The sequence below is a fragment of the Rhinoderma darwinii genome, chromosome 3 (assembly GCF_050947455.1).
Source record: "Rhinoderma darwinii isolate aRhiDar2 chromosome 3, aRhiDar2.hap1, whole genome shotgun sequence".
Taxonomy (NCBI): Eukaryota; Metazoa; Chordata; class Amphibia; order Anura; family Rhinodermatidae; genus Rhinoderma; species Rhinoderma darwinii.
Window position 1 is genome coordinate 293316161 of NC_134689.1, and position 18046 is coordinate 293334206.

Genomic DNA, 18046 nt, shown 5'->3' on the forward strand with positions numbered 1-18046 from the left:
TGTAGGGACAAGAAGAACACTGGCAAGTTGGTGGTGGGAAGGGCCTTTTAACCTTCCTGTCCCTATAGAGGTCAATAGGGCAACCTCCTGTGGTGCTGTCATGAGGGATGTACTGGAAAAACAAGTCAAATACGCCACATGTAACTGCAACCTAAATTTGCTTGTACATGAAGTACGGAACAGCTTTTACAGTGTACATTTTAAGGGTAGGAACAGACTAGGCGTAAACACTGCAGATTTTCTACAACTGATTCTATTCCGGAAAATCTGCATCGTAGTACAATAGCAGCAGTATGGATGAGATCTGAACAAATCTCATTCAGACACTGTGGAAAAAAAATCTGCCAAAAAGACGTTATTAAATTGACCTGCGGTAAGTTTTTTTTTTTTATAGCTGCAGAATCTCGGTTCTTCTGCTATGGGGTTTTCCCATTGAATCCAATGGGGAGGAAAAAAAACAGAAATTATGTATTTCTGCAGCAGGCATGCCGCCCAAACAACTGCACCACAATTTGCAGCTGTTTTTCATCCGGAATTCCCTGCGGGCTCCATGGCGGGTTCGCTGTGTACTTTTACACAGCGTATCCGCCCATTGTGTCTGCACCCTAACACTTTTAGACCGGGTTCCCACGAGATGGATATGCGTAATAAAAACCATGCATCGTATCCGACCACGAACCCGAAGTACATTGCGGTGGGGTTTTCAGACAATTTCCGCTGCGGAAAGCAGCGGTAAAAAAACGCTCATACTTAAGTAGGTAGTTATGGCGATGCGTCCCTCCATTGCAGTCCGGTCCGGCCTCCCTGGATGACGCTGCAGCGGTCACATAGGATGCAACATCATCCCGGACTGCAGGAAGGAGGAGGGCGTTCTGGGTATGATTTTTCTTTTATTTTCCGTAGTCGCGTTTACTTGCTGCGTAATTGCTGCAAAAGTCGCAACACTTGGCTTTCAGTTGCGGGTTTTGCATTCATTTTTCCGTTGCAGGTTTTCCCCAATTCAAAGCGAACAAAGATGCAGCATAAATGGACGTGCTGCGGAATTAAATATTGCACCGCAGGTCAATTTATTAACTTTTACACTGTGTGGGCATGAGATTTTCTGAATCTTATCCACTTTGCTGCTACTATAAATGCTGTGGAACTTCCGCACAGAATTCCGTATCGTTTATGCTACATGGGAACCCGGTCTTAGGCTGTTGGGCCATTAGTGCTCACCTTATGTGTATGGTGCATGTTGCCATATGCCACATAATACAACAAATGTATTACAAAATCTCGCTATTATGGCTTTTTGATCAAAGCTCATGAAAGAAAAACAAAAAAACGAACATTAACTGGCAAAATATTTTATTAACGTTTATCTGAAAAACTAGAAGTTCTATACAACAATAAATATAACAGAACTGTGAATAATATCTTAAAATACTGTCTACCAGCATTGTTTTTCTTTATATCACAGAAAACATAAAAATAATAAATCACCTACAACGGGTGACTACAGTGTAGGGAAGCCTTTCCAGCAAACACAGAAGGGGGTGCATATTTTTACTTCCAAGATTTCTACCTTTCCTTAAATGTCTGCTAGCTGGTTCCATGGCCCCGACCAATCCTTTAAGCATATAAATATAAACAGCAGCTAAAAAAAGAATAGGAAAATACATGCAACTGGTATTTATTCCATTAACCTGTTAATGACTATCCCATTTCATCAACCCTTGTTGGGGCATATGTGCATAGGCATATTGTATTTCTGCCTTTAATTTATTTATTGCCAAGTGCGTTAGAAAGCCTTTTTTTGGGTGGGGGGACCCTAAACATACATACAGGTAGGTATATATGCTCATTAAAGAGGAGCGGTCTGCTATCCTGACATGTTCCAAATACAAGTATTTACTAAAACTCATTTTTTGGGGGGGCTTTGTGCCATTCCTCTGTTATTCCTCCTGGAAATGTATGAATACATTACCATTCCCCTTTTCAATAGGGTGTGTCTCTACACATTCTGATACTGGCGAATCAGCGCTGGCAAGGGCAATGATAACGCATAGTTGTCTATTTACTAAAATTTTCAGTAGAAATAACAGAGGACTGGCACAGTGCAGAGTTCTAAGAAAAGAGGCTCTAAATACAAGTATTCGCTAAAACAAAAACACGTCTGGCAGAGCCAACAGCTACTATTTTAACTGTAAAATAAAATAAAAAAAACACAAGAGCGCCTTGTCGGAGGTTGTGTACAGAATAATCAGTTTAGGCTTTCATGGCTCATATATGACAATGATATACTGGCAGCTAATAATACAGGCACTTAACATTCCTCCCAGTGAAGGCAATTCCTTGAATGAGATAACCATTATTATCTGGAAATATTTTTCTCCATTCCAGTTTATAGTTTGCTTCCACTTATTAATCTAAAACACAAATAATGAATGTAACGGTTACATATCAGGTGAAATAAAGACCACACCACGCAGATTTAGAACATAACGTAACTGGCTCCTAAAACTGCCATCCATATAAACATTGTAGGCAAAATTATCAAAGAGAAAAAACGATTTCAGCACCATTTCAGTGCAATCTTTGTTTGCAGTGCAAAACTTGACTTACAAGAACTCAATTTTTATGTGTCTTATAAAGAACGTTAGAAAAAATATCCATAGTTTTGGTCTTCAAAACCAAACTTATTAGAGGTGCAGAATTTTTTTGGTCTAAGTGCGGAGTGAGCAGACCCCATTAGTTTAAGCCAGGGTGTTGCAGGCAGCTTTACAACAGAGGAAAAAAGCTTTTCTTCGGGAGAATTTACCCTTCACTTTATTCATTGGTAATAGACTGTAAAATACAACTACTGTTCCTAGGGCACATAAACTGTAACATACACTGCCTGCTCCCAGCATTAACGGACGTGACCAGCAGACACCTAATTCAGACATTGTCAAAAAACTCTCCTGTTTAGAATGTAGGACAATTCTCAATATGGGGATGATGGGAAGGGAAAAAAAGTAGTATTCCTCTTACTAGTATTATTGCATGTCAGCATGTGCAAATGTTTGCTCTACTGCCCACTGCTTTAGAGGTTAGCATTAAAATGAACGAGACTTTATGGAAATAAACTATGGTCCTCTGGTCAAACCGCAACAAAACCTTCAATATTCCATCCTAGAGAAAAAAACCAAAAACTCCTCGGGCAATATGCCAAATGCATGAAATATTTGAAGAAACTGAACGGAAATGGATTTCACAGAAGAGCATCCAATTCTGCTTTGCGATTACATGATGGAACAGCTGGGATCCACTGACTGTTGGGACTGAAAAAGCAAAAGGAGAACGTTGTTAAAACAAAAATGTGCTATTATAACCACCCAAAAAACATATACAATATTTACATTTCCTGCTATGCCTGTGGATTACGAGAACAGTATTGAAAACGCCTCCACAATGTAACATTTACAAAGGTGTCAAATGTGAAAGAAAAAAAAAATGCTTTTCCTAGCGAGCCGGTTGTACAATTGGCACAAATGGTTAGACTATAGATTTTTTTTTCTTTGCATTATAAAGAAACGACACGATTCTTCATTCTTATCTGAACTTCATTGTGCACGGTTAATAAACACGATTTATTAAGAATATGAAAATTATATACATAAAACTATAAAACTTACTTGGTCATGTGATATTCAATGAGACTTTTGAATCGTGAAGTAGTGTTAATCACCCACATCTTACCACATGAAGAACTTAGGATTTTATTGCACATACGTAATGGACCAATAGGTTTACATTAGGGCAATTATTTGCATATTGGAACCATGCTTGTTATATGCACTAGGGGGCAGCATGCACATGATGATCCACATGAGTGGCCTCACCTGCAGATACCTGCCTGCTACATCATGACACTAAGCAGCATTTCTTTTTCCTTCTTTTGGGCTGAAATCACCAGTGAAAATGTGCAAAACATGGAAAAAAAACCATGTCAAGACTTTTGTTATAAATCTGATAAATACATTGACGGCAAAAAGAAAAACAAAAAAATAAATAAAACACGCCCAAAAAAATAAAAAAGCAAAGTTATTACCTTAGAACGAAATTCTGCTAACTCCTCATCAAGGAATTCCTCATCAGTTTCCCCTCCATCTCGTCTTACTCTAAACAGGGTGCGTTCAGCACATTCCTATATAACAAAAAAACAAAAACAAAAAAAAAACATATCTGAGAACATCATTCATAACATTTCATATTTGCTGTCCAACCTTTTTGGTGAGGCAGATTGTGCACTCTTCCTGGAAGGAGAGGCTCAATGTGCTTGTTTCCTTGTTACTATACGGCGCCTTTATACTCCATTCAGTCATAACATTAAAACCACCTGCTTAATATTGTGTAGGTCCCCCCCTGACCTGTCGAGGGACAACTTTTGGTAGGTACTAACCGCTGCATATTGGCAACACCCGTCATTTTGGAGATGCTCTGACTCCGTCATCTATTACAATTTGGCATGGTCAACGTTGCTCAGATCCTTAAGTTTGCCCATTTTTCCTGCTTCCAACAAATTCCAGAACTGAATGTTCACTTGCTGCCTAATATATCCCACCCCTTGACAGGGCCCATTGTAACACGATAAGGTTATTCACTTCACCTGTCAATGGTTTTAACGTTCTGACTGATCGGTGTATACAGTAGCTTTTTGATGCGAAAACCACGTCTGAATCAGCGCCAAAAAATTGGCGAAATTGCCTTCCATTAATTTCAATGGGAGGCAGGGGAGTTTCTTTTCCCGGGCGGCTTGTGGCCGCTTGCGGGAAAAAGAAGCGGAATGTCCTTTCTTGCGGTGGCTACCGCCTTTGGCCTTCCATTGAATCACTGGGAGACAGAAAAGACCTGCGGCGCTAGTTTCCGAGCATTTTTTGACTGCAGTCCTTGCATTAGCTTCAATGGCCGCAAAAAAGCACAGGCAGTTCAAAACCCGCTTCAAAATTGCAGGTAAACACTTTGTACTAGCAACAGAATTTAGGTTAGGAAATGCTCACCTCACCAGTGGAATCCAATAGTGTAACCTTCACATCATCCCCAGTTCCCCAAGATTTCTGTGATTTCCACACAAAATCCGAAGGAGGGTTGTGAACAGCTCCAGCACCTGCAGCCCATATCTGTCAGAAACATGTACTGTTAAAGGCAACAACTAATGAGTGCATCAAATATTGCACACTTAAAACATTGCAAAAATACAAAAAATAAAAAATTCATTTTGTGGAGTTTAAAGGGTCTATCCAGGGCCTTGAACAAACAAACTTAAAGGGGTTATATTAGATTTATTTTTTTTTTTTTTAAATCAGCAGCAGTGCAGGGAATGGAATAACATAATAAACTGGCAGATACTCACCCCTGAAGTCCCCCTTGCTCCAGCGCGGATGTCCCTTTCTCGGCCGCTCTGGTCCCGGAAGCTTCTGCAGTTGATGAACCGCACGTGACTGATGCAGGAGATTATGGAACCTCAATGATTGAGTAGGTGGCACTTCAGGAGGGGAGTAGTTTATTATGTTATGCCATCCCTTGCCCTGCTGCTGATTTTAGGAAGTCCCGAATAACCCCTTTACCACAATTTATTGTAGTACCTCTGTGGCCCACATGCATAACATAAAGAATCTATGTTACCCATAGCAACTAGTGATAATTAGTTATGGGCAACACTAACATTTTGTTAGAAACGTTTTCTGCACGAACCCCAAAACGAGATATCTCTGGATCAACAGGAGATAACGTAGCTGTTTTACCCAAGTTAACTGGATGCAGAAATGAAGCAGCACCAAACCGTTACAAATTCCGCTCTGCCACTTGTATTAGCAGACACTGTCCAATTTCTAACAAAGGCAGCCACCTATAAAGTTATGTTAAAGGTGGAGGCTCGCTATTAACTTCTGAGGCAAGAACATAAGGAATTTGAAAGATTCAACAGACAAAGGTAGGTTGACCCTCACGAATAAGTTGTATACACTAAGGTGTGAACTAGGCAAAGATGACCAAAAAATAAAAATAAAAAAAGGTGGTGTTTAGGGTTAACTTTTAGAAGTGCATTAAAAAGCAAAAAACTTCTAGCCTGTATTTTTATTCATTTCTAAAAATATAAAAATGTGAATACAAATTTTATAAAAACTATATACCGATGTGAACTTTTCATAGATAAAAACACACCATCATTTTCAGAGTACAGTGCTTTGAGAAAGTGCTCCAGACGTTCCCCATCACTGAATTGTAGCATTAGTAAGTGATTGAGCCAATACTGCACTTCTATAGAGATTTGAACTTGTAATCAAGACATGTCGGAAGTTCTCAGCAGTGGGGACTGAGTGCTGGGACAACCACAATAGAAAAAAACAAAAATTGGATTTTTGTACTCACTGTAAAGTCCCTTTCTCTAGGAGGCGGACGGTAGGGAAAGTCTTGGCTCTGCCCAGGCAGGCCATACCCTTCCCACAGATTGGTTAAAATCGGTTTGTACAGAAGTAGTCGAAGAAAACAAAAAACAACAAAGTCCACGGTCCCGGTTGAGAAAAAAGCATATCAAACAGCCAGAACAGGTCGCAGACCTGGTCTACCAAAATAGGATGGGATTTGTGTCCCCCAACGAACACAAAGAGAAAGGGATTTTAGAGTGAAGTACAAAAATAAAATGTTCAGCTTTATATTATTTGGAGATACAGAACCATGAGATGTCCTAAAGCAGTCCCAGAGGCTGGGGGAGGAGAAAAATCAAAACAAAAAAACACAACTAAAAAAACAAAAACACAGCCATGCGACCCGTCTAGCGCACAGCTGCCTGCAGCACCCTGCAACACAGACTGGTATCAGAGGAGACCAGAGAAGGAATCTGGAGCGTTTATCTTCAATACCTTCACAATATTTTACCAAAGACTGGAAATGTCCCCTTAAGCCTGAGCAAAAGACAACCTATTCAGGGGGTGCAACATCCTGGATTGCAGACACTGTGGGAAGAATGGGGTAGGCGAACAGCATGTAAACTTTCTATACATGCGCCACAGTTCGTGTGTAACCATGCCTGACTGTATCCTCCCGAGATGAAGACATGTCACAAGAGATAGGGGAACAGACAACAAACCGTGTCAGAGGAAAGAGTGACCCTTGGGAAAGCTGTACCTAAAAAAAAATTTAAAAAAAATGTAACTCTTAGAAAAAAAAACCTGAATAAATGTCAGCCCTATCGGACCCGTGGTGCGGTGTATGACTTGGTAGAGGTATGGAGTGACTGAGAAGTCGAAGAACCGTTGGAAAATGGCCCCTGGAACAACAGCTGTAAAGTGACCCCTTTGATAAGCAGAAGCGCTGTGTAATGGCACCTGGATTCTGTCAGAAGCAACGCCAAGAGAAGAGCCCCTCTAGAAGTCCGCATTTTGGAATGGCCACCCTACTCCTAAATCCCTCCTCAGAAGAATTCCTGCAGGTAGCCAATGCAGCGGAGTAGGCTGGCCGATAGGGGGTGTGGCAATGACTGGCCATCCAAACATGAAGTGCAGCCTGCAAGTCGGGGACTTAAGTATAAGACCCAGCATGCAGTGCTGATGGGAGAAGTCGCGTGACATCTCAGTGAGCGTGCGTGAGTGAGCGTGCGTGTAATTCAGTACCCTACCACATATACTGGGATTTCTGGCATACTGCCTGCGGATGCAGAAAAATAAGTTAGTAACTGGTGCAGAGAGAAATTCAGTGCAGAGAATAGCCTGGTTTCCCAGAACCTGTGAGGGGTTGACTAGGCTGAAGACTGTTTAAGGTGTTGTAGACTGTTTAAGACGGCTGAAGACAAATTAGGTGTTTTTCGATCTTGGGAAAGAGAACAGTCAGGTCCCAAAACACATACATTTTATTTACACCTCTTAAATAAATGGTTTAAAACCTCTCTATTGACTAGTTATTTTCCAAGTTTGAAGGGCAGTGCCACGGTCTACTTATTTTTTTGCTATCTTTTGCAATTTTATTTGGAGGTTTCTTCCTACAGCCCAGCTAGGGGGAGAGAAAAATACATGAAAACTAACATTTAAAAAAAAATACAATCAGCAGACCTGGTATCCGGTCATGTCTGCCTCCTATGGACACTAGGCTAAAATGGATTAACCCCTTAGTGACCAGCCCATTTTAGACCTTAATGACCAAGTAATTTTTTACGTTTTTCCATCGTCTCATTCAAAGAGCTATAACCTTTTTATTTTTGCGTCGACATAGCTGTATAAGGTCTTGCTTTTTGCGGGACAAGTTGTAATTTTTAATAGAACCATTTTGGGGTTCATAGAATTTATTAACTCAACTATTTTTTTTTTGGGGGGGGGGGATAGAAAAAAAAAACGGCAATTTCGGCACACTTCTTTGCGTCCTAAATTTACGCCGTTTAGCGTGTGGTATAAAAAACACAATAACTTTATTAAGCGGGTTGTTGCGATTGCAACGATACCAAATTGATATAGATTTTGTATGTTTTACTACTTTTACACAGTGAAATTATTTGTTTTTTTGTCTCCATATTTGAAGAGCCATAGCTTTTTTATTTGTTCGCCGATGCCGTTGCATGAGGGCTTTTTTTTGCGGGACGACTTGTAGTTTTTAAAATCGGTACCATTTTGGAGTAAATGCAACTTTTTGATCACTTTTTTTAAGGCTGGCTTCAAAGAAAACAGCAATTTTTGCATTGTTTTTTATTTTATTTTTTTACGGCGTTCACCGTGCAGGTTAAATGATGGAAGTTACGGACGCGGCGTTACCAAAATATGTGTAACTTTTTTACTTTGTTTTTTTTAATAATAAAGCAGTTTGTAAGGGGAAAAAGTGGATTTTTCATATTTATTTTTTTACTTTTTTATTAAACTTTTTTTTTTTACTAGTCCCACTAGGAGACTTCACTATGCGATTCTCCGATCGCTTTTATAATACGCTGCAATACTTTCGTATTGCAGTGTATTATGCCTGTCCGTGTAAATCAGACAGGCATCTGCTAGGTCATGCCAGAGGCCTATGCATCGGAATAAAGCCCGTTAGTGGCTGCCGTAAAAACACTATGGGGCGGTCACCAAACGGGTTAAGGGAGTGTCTATGAGAAAGATATGCTGAGCCAAGACCTAGTGTCAGCCTCCTTGTGGCAGGGGCCTATACCTATGGCGCTGTGTCCCCCGATAATATTAACGAGAAGGGCAGTTTTTTTTTTTTTTTTTTTTAAAAGCCAAAACCCAGAAGTGGATCCAAGAAAGAAAGGATGGGGGGAGGGGGGGGGGGGGTACGGTATAGAATACACTTCATAATTTCAGTTTCAATAACAGTTTTAGAAGCGACAAAATTTGTCACGTTTGACTCTACCCTAAAGCTGGGTCCACACATCCACGGTCAAGATGCCGTTTTTTTTTTTTTTCTAAACGAAGCAGCAAAAAAAAACAAAAAGCACATTTTGACCAAGATGTGTGAACACGGGCTAATACATCTGGTTTTAACGCTTTTCATTTAGATAGCTACTACTCACAGTAACATGCTGGCCGGCTTTCAGAATAAAACGTCCAGGAAGCTTAAAACCAATTTCAGGCAGGCTTCCGTGCTGTCTATTGATAGTCCAGCCACTTATCTGCTGATCCTACATTTAGGGTAAACGAGAGTTTATCAGCGAGCATCCACTTGTTCTAGAATAGCAATACACAGTTTATACCATATTGCACACAAATATAAATGCTTCAGGCCTATGGTCTTAAACCGGTGGCTCTAAAATTATTGCAAAACGTCAATGACAGTCTGCAGATCTCATGATTGGGAGTTGAATATTAGCAACAGCTGGAGATGCACAAGTTAAAAGACAACTGCACTAGATGGCAAATTAAAGAGGCTCTGTCACCAGATTTTGCAACCCCTATCTGCTATTGCAGAAGATAGGCGCTGCAATGTAGATTACAGTAACGTTTTTATTTTTAAAAAACGAGCATTTTTGGCCAAGTTATGACCATTTTTGTAGTTATGCAAATGAGGCTTGCAAAAGTCCAAGTGGGCGTGTATTATGTGCGTACATCGGGGCGTTTTTAATACTTTTACTAGCTGGGCGTTCTGATGAGAAGTATCATCCACTTCTCTTCAGAACGCCCAGCTTCTGGCAGTGCAGATCTGTGACGTCACTCACAGGTCCTGCATCGTGTCGGCCACATCGGCACCAGAGGCTACAGTTGATTCTGCAGCAGCATCAGCGTTTGCAGGTAAGTAGCTACATCGACTTACCTGCTAACGCCGATGCTGCTGCAGAATCATCTGTAGCCTCTGGTGCCGATGTGTCCTCGCTCGTCCGACACGATGCAGGACCTGTGAGTGACGTCACAGCGTGATATGGCAGAAGCTGGGCGTTCTGAAGAGAAGTGGATGATACTTCTCGTCAGAGTGCCCAGCTAGTAAAAGTATTAAAAACGCCCCGATGTACGCACATAATACACGCCCACTTGGACTTTTACTTTTAAACACACCCACTTGGACTTTTGCAAGCCTCATTTGCATAAATACAAAAATGGTCATAACTTGGCCAAAAATGCTCGTTTAAAAAAAAATAAAAACGTTACTGTAATCTACATTGCAGCGCCTATCTGCTGCAATAGCAGATAGGGGTTGCAAAATCTGGTGACAGAGCCTCTTTAAGGGCACAAAGAACACAATTTCATACCCAAGATGACATTTGACAAGCACATCATCACGTTCACAGATGACATTGTAGAGTATACACTTCAGATCAGTTTATGCTTTAGACAATACCTCATCTGCATTGTTCACAAGCCTCAAGTACATTCCTTCCGGGTCGATTTCTTCTATCGATACTGGACCTGAAGAGGAGGCCTCCTGGATGATTTTATATCCTGGTCTGCTCTCTTCTCTCTCGCTCTCTTCTAACTTTCTCTTCTTACCACGTAATAAACGGCTTGTCTGACTTGAGCTGGTCCGAGAAACTGAGCCTCTCTGAGATGGACTTGGTGACAGCTTCAGCCTGGTTGATGACAGATACAGTAAAGTTATCTCTAGTCTACAACCTAACTTATTGCATTTATATTTCAGAAGCATTTTCACTCTGTCCTACCAGTCTGGTGTATTAAGATAAATACTGATAATTTGCTGACTAGCCAAGCAACAATGTGCCCATTTGGAGAACTAGAGACCAGCAAGGTGGAGGAGTGTAGCAGGGTGGCATGAAAAAATAGCTAGTTGCGTTTATCCTGTGGTATGCGCAGTGGCACCTGCTAAAGAAGATCTCAGATATTGCCAATCACTCGGATAAACATTGTTAATACGGACATTGTCCGAGTGGTGAGGTCCAATTTTCATATTTTCAAGGAATCAATTGTGAACTTTATTCCTTATTCACACCTGCTCCGATGTTTCAGATCTACAAGTTAGACGGTTTAAACTAGTAGTATTTACGTTAACGTGCCCAATTAGGTCCTATGATTCCAAAAGAAAAAAACCCCTTAAAAAAAGTGTTCATACCCTGTACATTTAAGACTAGGTGCACACCATTTTTGCATACTGTTGAAAGTAGATTTGCGGAAAAAGAAAGGAGCCTGCATCATTTTTGTGTCCTGTTGTATCAGGTTCTAACTAATTAAATTTGACCAAAATACACCCAACAGAACAATACCTTTTAAGGCCTCCCGCACACGGCCGTGCCACGGACAGTTGCCCGCATTCGCGGGCCACGCTCCTAATATAAAGTATGGAAGCACCGTCCTATTTTATGCGAGTCATTACTACGACCCAGATACCTTCCCATAAATATATGGGAAGGCGTCCGTGGGCAATATAAATGAATGGGTCCGTACCTTGATCCGCAATTACAGTCCGTAATTGCGGTTCAAAATTACGGCTGTGTGCATGGGTCCTTACAGGATGGAAAAACACGGCGTGTCAAGGACTGGGAATATGATCTTCATACCTTTAAAGTGTACCTAACTTTTCAGGTGACTTTTTAGAATAAGCGGTCATAAGTGTGTACATGAGCAATAACACCATTGCTGACCACTATATGACTTGTATATGGCATTTTTAGCAGTTTTCCCCTCTGCAGGCATGAATGACATTATCCTGCAGTAAGGAGCAGTGTAGCTGAGAATCCAACACTGGGGTGACATAACTCTTACCAGCAGTCTGTGTCTCTCCTGCTCTTGCTCCCACCTCCCCCTCCATAGACTTGTATTGGCAGCATATGTGTCTCTCTCACTCTGCTCCCTCCTCCTTCTCCCCTCTCCATAGACTTGTATAGGCTGGCAGTGAAGAGAGACCACCCTCACTTCCTGCAGTCCATCAATTCTGCTCTAACTATGGATGGATTTTACTTGACAATGGGATGGACAGCACGTTGAAGGAAAGAAGACACCGCGTGGCAGTAACTTCACACAGAATATCCATGGATAAAATAAAATTTTAACACGAAGTAAATTACAAAGTTGATATACATCAGGTATACTAGTAGATTAGCATAAGTTATTTGAAACATCCGTGACCATTTAAATAATTGTATGACCACTATATTACTGATTGAGCCATGTTAAAAATGTGTACCTACACAGAGGTTTGATAGACGGCTAAATTAAGCAGCTTATGAATATCTAATAAACTAAAGCCATACCTCTGCTCTTCTCCTTCCAGCATTTTTCTGTAGGCATTTATTTCCATGTCTAACGCTAATTTGACATCCAATAACTGCTCATATTCTTCCAGCTGTGACTGCAGTTTATTCCTCATGTCTGCCACCTCTCTGTCTTTCTCAGACATTTGTCTCCGGTGCATATCATGAGTGCGGTCCAGCATCTCCTCTAATTCTCTCACCTTGTTATCCAGTGCAGAGTTCTACCACAAAGCATAGGTCACTTTTAAAAGAGTATTATATTCAACAAATAGACATATAAATGTTCCCATTTACCCAACAGTCCAGAATTGAGAAGATTTTCATGAGAGAATAGCTTTGGGGGTCCCCAACATAATTATTTACCTCTCTCTCTATGATTATTATTATAATGTTGGAAACCCCAAAACAACCCTTTCATGAAAAACTGTAGGATCATGTGCAGTGACAATGCACAGCCTCTCTCAGAGCATGAAGATCAAGCAGTTTGGCCCGTGGTAGTGCCTGCTGTAAGAGAATTGGTTGAACTTATTCAGGCAATTCGGCACTCATTTGCTCCTATCACAAGGATTTATGTATGGGGAGGAGCGGTCGTTACGCTAATCGCTCGGGCCCATACATTTGTGTCACGTCAGCAGCGCCTCTCCCTGTTTACACAGGTAGATGTGATGCCGACAACTATAATTTTTCACTTTTTTATAAAACTATACGATCGGCAGATGAACGAGCATTTGCTTGTTCATCTGCTGATCGCTGCCCTGTGCCCTATGAACACTTGTCTGCCCGATAATTGCCCAGTGTTAAAGGGCCTTTAGGGAGTATAAAAGATTTCACCACTGTTTGCTTTGAGAACTTGCTTTTGATAAAAACGTGCACAATATTTGCATAAGGTGTTCTAAATACCTGTGATTACTAAGGCTTCATTCACACTAGCGTCAGTATACGTTTACCTCTCATCCGTCGGAGGAAGAGGAGATCGAAATATTAAATGGAAAGCAACAGTTCAGTTAGAATTACCATTGATTTCAATGGTAATTCTTTTGTTTCATTTTCTTTCAGTTTGTCTCCGTTAGCTAGGTTTTCATTTTTTGAACAGAAACAAAGTTCTGCAGACTGCACTTAACCTAGTGAACGGAGACAACCGGAAAGCAAATGAAACATTAAAATCTGGTGTTTCTAACGGAACCGTTGCATTCCGTTTAATGTTTTGATCCGTTCTGTGAAATTAGCCTAACAAAAACTAAAATTGTAGATTACAATTTCCAGTATCAGATGTGGAAATATTGCAAGCACCAGACACAGACTACAAAAGGCAGCACTTGGCGTTAGGACAGTTAGGATATTGTGAACCAAAGAGCCCCCCCCCCCCCCAATATGAATCACTAGGTGTAAATCTCACTGCTGGTTTAACTGTATTAGAATTTTAAATCTCTATATATACCGTATATGTCGGCGTATAAGACGACCCCCAACTTTTACCCTTAAAATATAGAATTTAAGATATACTCACCATTTCGTGCAGGAGCGCTTCACTATGGCCATCGGCGGCAGGACCCAGGACTCTGTCTCTTTGAACTCGCGCATGCGCAGATAGGCTGCTTCATCGCGCGAGATCTGAGAGGCAGGGAATGAGAGGAAAGGGCGGGCCCTTTTTACAGCGTACACATCATAAATGATGCAAAAACATTGTTGTCCGCGTCATTACTGAATGTGTGTATTTTATGTATTGAGACTTATTTTAATGTTTATTGTAAAAAAGGTGAAGGTGTATTTTTTTTACAATTTAACAATACTTTGTTTTTACTTTATTTTTAAACTTTAATGTACTGACATATATCAGATATATGCCAGTACATTAACCTGTGGACGGATAATACACAGGCAGTTGTTAGGACATACTTGGGTATGTCCTAACAACATGAAATATGGTAAGACAGCCCTGGGGTCCGTCAATAGACCCTGGGCTGTCTGCCCATATATGGTATGGCCCTCGATCGCGTCACAGGAATTCCCTGTGATGCGATCCAGGGGCATCCCCCCTTCTCACTTTCCCCTGAATGCTGCAGTCAACTGTGATCGCAGCATTCAGGGGAATAACGGCGGAGATGAGCGGTTTCTCTGATCTCCGCCGTTATAGAGCGGGGCTGCGGCTGTGTAATACAGCCATTGCCCCGCTCCTGACAGGAAGTGCGCGCGCGGTCAGCATGAGGTGATGCGGCCGGCGCTGCACTAATGAGCGGCAGTTCAGGAACTGAAGACAGAACATGGGGGTGTTTTGTAGCGCGCCCGCCATGTTCTGTCTCCAGTGCCGCCGCTCATTAGTGCAGCGCTGGCCGCATTGCATCATCCTGACCCCGCGAACTCATGACTCAGGAGCGGGGCTGTGGCTGAATTACACAGCCGCAGCCGCGCTCCCATACATTCATGTGTATTATACTGAGCTGTGCGGCTGCAATGTGCATCCCTAATGTAGACAATATCCGGCATATAAGACGACCCCACACTTTTGAAATTTTTTTAAGGGTGTAAAAAGTCGTCTTGTACGCCGATATATACGGTATATATAAGAATTTATTTCTGTTGTCTGTTCTTCATGCACGGCCAAACGACTGGACGAATCTGCACCAAATTTGACACAAGTAAATCATGCGCTTCTGAAGGTTTAGACCGGGTTCAATTCTTAAAACAGTGTTTCCATAACAGTGGTTCGCGATTCACGGATGGGTCGTGTAAGGACCTCTGGGGGGGTCGTGAGCCACTCACCTATGGCCCCAGGCCCACTGAGATGGTCCGGCCCAGGGCCGGTTCCCCCACGGTGGCATGTTCCAGTTTCACCTGGATCTGTGTCCTCAGAAAGCAGATACAGTTGAATTCAATGCTGGAGCAGGAATCGGACAGTTCTTTGCTCCAGAATTCACTATGCAATGCCGGCAGGGAGCGGCTCGGCGCAGATAGGTGCGATGTAGTGACGGCATCACGCCTGTCTGTGCTGCGCCACACACACTGCACAGACTGGAGGAGCAGAAAGAGCTCCTCCACTTGTCGTGGGAATAGGGATAGGTGGGCAATTTTTTTTAATAGGCACTATGGAGGTATTATACTGGCTATAGGGGGGCCACTATGGGGCAATATACGGTGTAGGGACAGCTATGGGGTAATTATTCTGTGTGGGAGTAAGCTTTAGGGGCATTATCCTGTGTGGGGGGCAGCTATAAGGGTTATTATACTGTGTGGGGGGCCCACTCAGGGGGGGCACAACACATCTGATGGCCACTGATGGACAGGTTGGGTCACAAGACCCACCATCAGTGGCCGCAGTAGGCCTCAGTGACACAGCAGCAGGATACCTTGAGCCCTCCCATCCCCCGCACAATTTACATGGTTTTCGATGTTGCAGTGGCTTATTTTTTGAATGGAGCCAAGTACTGGCATCTAACTAGAGAATACAGAGCAGCTGTATCTCAAAAAGTAAAAAACATTTTTAATAAAAACTAATTATAAAATGACATCAAACAAACTGATTAAAGGGGTTTTCCACTTTCTGAAAACGTATGGCCTATCCACCTGATAGGTCATCAGTATATGATCGGTGTGTGTCAGACACTCGGACTCCACACCGATCCGGCACTCCGGCTGCTGGACGATGTTGCCGGAAGCAGATGGCTCCGGTCAAAGAATAGCGGCCGAGCTGCAGTATTGCAGCTCTGCTCCTATTCAAGTGAATAGAAGCAGAGCTGCAGTTCCGCCGAACGGCCGCTACGCAGTGGTCGGAGCCATCTGCTTCCGGCTCCAACTACTGCACCCCGTTCCAAACATCCTGCGCACGGAGGCAGCTGGAGTTGTGGATCGGTGCGGGGTCCGGATGTCGGACACGCACTGATCAAATACTGATGACCTATCAGAAAGTGGAAAACCCCTTTAACTTAATTGTAAAAAAAATAAATAAGGTTTACATAGCCTTTATCAGGTATCTCAAAATACTATTTAAGGGTTATAAATCTATTTGATTGTGTGAAAACAGCCTGACCTGGGTTTAACTCATACTCCCTCTAGAGAACGCAGCTAAGTAGGAGTCATTAATTGTTGCTCTGTCCAGATGAATCTCAGCTCCCAGGCCGTTAACAACCGCCAACAGTGAAGAGAATAAAAGCGGGTAAGGATATGTTCACACAGAGTGTTTTCAAACGTATTTCGGGGTGTTTACGCCTCGAAAAACGCAAGCAGAACGCCTCCAAGCATCTGCCCATTGATTTCAATGGGAAATACGGCGTTCTGAACCGACGGGGTGTTTTATTACGGCTAGTTTTCCAAAAACGGAATGTAAAAAGACGCCCGCAAAAAAGAAGTGAATGTCACTTCTTGGGACATTTTTGGAGCCGTTAATCATTGACTCTAGAAAAACAGCTCCAAAAATGGGCATAAAAACGCTGTGAAAATCGTGAGTGGCTTAAAAAACTTCTGAAAACGAGGAGCTGTTTCCCCTTGAAAAGAGCTCCGTAATTTCAGACGTTTTTGGTTAAACATGTGAACATAGCCTAAGAGCTACCCAAAGCTAGACATCCACTTTAACCACATGCAAAACAGACACTACCTTTACAGGAAAGGCTGTGTTCAAATCATTGTTGCCCTTCAGTTGAGGGGTTCAGTCGGAGGTTTCCGTCGGGTTAACCCCTCAACGGAAAGGGAAACTGAAACCTTAGTTTCCATTTGCACCACTATTGATCTCAACGGTGACGGAAACTTAGCTAATGGTTTCCGTTTGTCAACGTTGTGACAGGGTTCCGTTGTTTTTTCGGAATCAATAGCGCAGTAGACCGTGCTATTGATTCAGTCACGAACAACAGAACCCTGTCACAACGGTGACAAACGGAAACCTTTAGCAACGTTTCCGTCACCACTGAGATTAATGGTAATGCACACGGAACCGAAGGCTTCAGTTTGACTTTCCGTTGAGGAGTTAACCCGACGGAAACCTCAGACTGAACCCCTCAATGGAAGGTCAACGCTGATGTGAACAGGCCCAATGATACAGTACCTGCTTTTGAGTGTGGCTCAGCTGGGAGGACATTGTATCAATCCTGAGTTTTGTAGACATGATCTCTTCTCTTGTTGCACTTGCATAATCGCTGTTCTTTGCTGCTGCGAGCTGTGCATTCTCCAACTGAAAAATATTCATAAACATTCATTTTACAACGCAGTTTTATGGAAAAACAGCTGGAATTATACTTTTGGGTTAGAAAGAACAATACAAAAGCTCTTCTGACATAAATAACAGTCACACAAACACACAGCATTTCATCATTTATTGAAGTTTTATTTTTGGAGCTTTATTCAATTGTATTAGAGAATGGCATATCTAGCAATTACCTAGAATTATTAAAGAGGTTCTCTTTACAAGCAACCGTAATCCGATAT

General features: G+C 42.0%; 1 protein-coding gene across 4 annotated transcripts in view; it reads right to left on the reverse strand.

Moving 5' to 3' along the window:
• Window positions 1–1333: 1333 nt before the first annotated feature.
• The window catches only part of LOC142749704 (lamin-B3-like), a 34285-nt gene continuing 17572 nt past the window's right edge, over window positions 1334–18046 (reverse strand). For 2 of the 4 annotated variants that reach the window (XM_075858073.1, XM_075858075.1), the window contains 7 exons: window positions 17667–17792; window positions 12635–12855; window positions 10771–10999; window positions 9512–9619; window positions 5025–5144; window positions 4076–4171; window positions 1334–3305 (listed from right to left, as the gene is read on the reverse strand). In XM_075858073.1, the coding sequence (XP_075714188.1) occupies window positions 3267–3305; window positions 4076–4171; window positions 5025–5144; window positions 9512–9619; window positions 10771–10999; window positions 12635–12855; window positions 17667–17792 (939 nt within the window). In that variant the 3' untranslated portion in view covers window positions 1334–3266. Of the gene's footprint in view, window positions 3306–3866; window positions 3928–4075; window positions 4172–5024; window positions 5145–9511; window positions 9620–10770; window positions 11000–12634; window positions 12856–17666; window positions 17793–18046 lie in introns of those variants that run through there. The other 2 variants (XM_075858076.1, XM_075858074.1) reach the window with 1 other exon arrangement.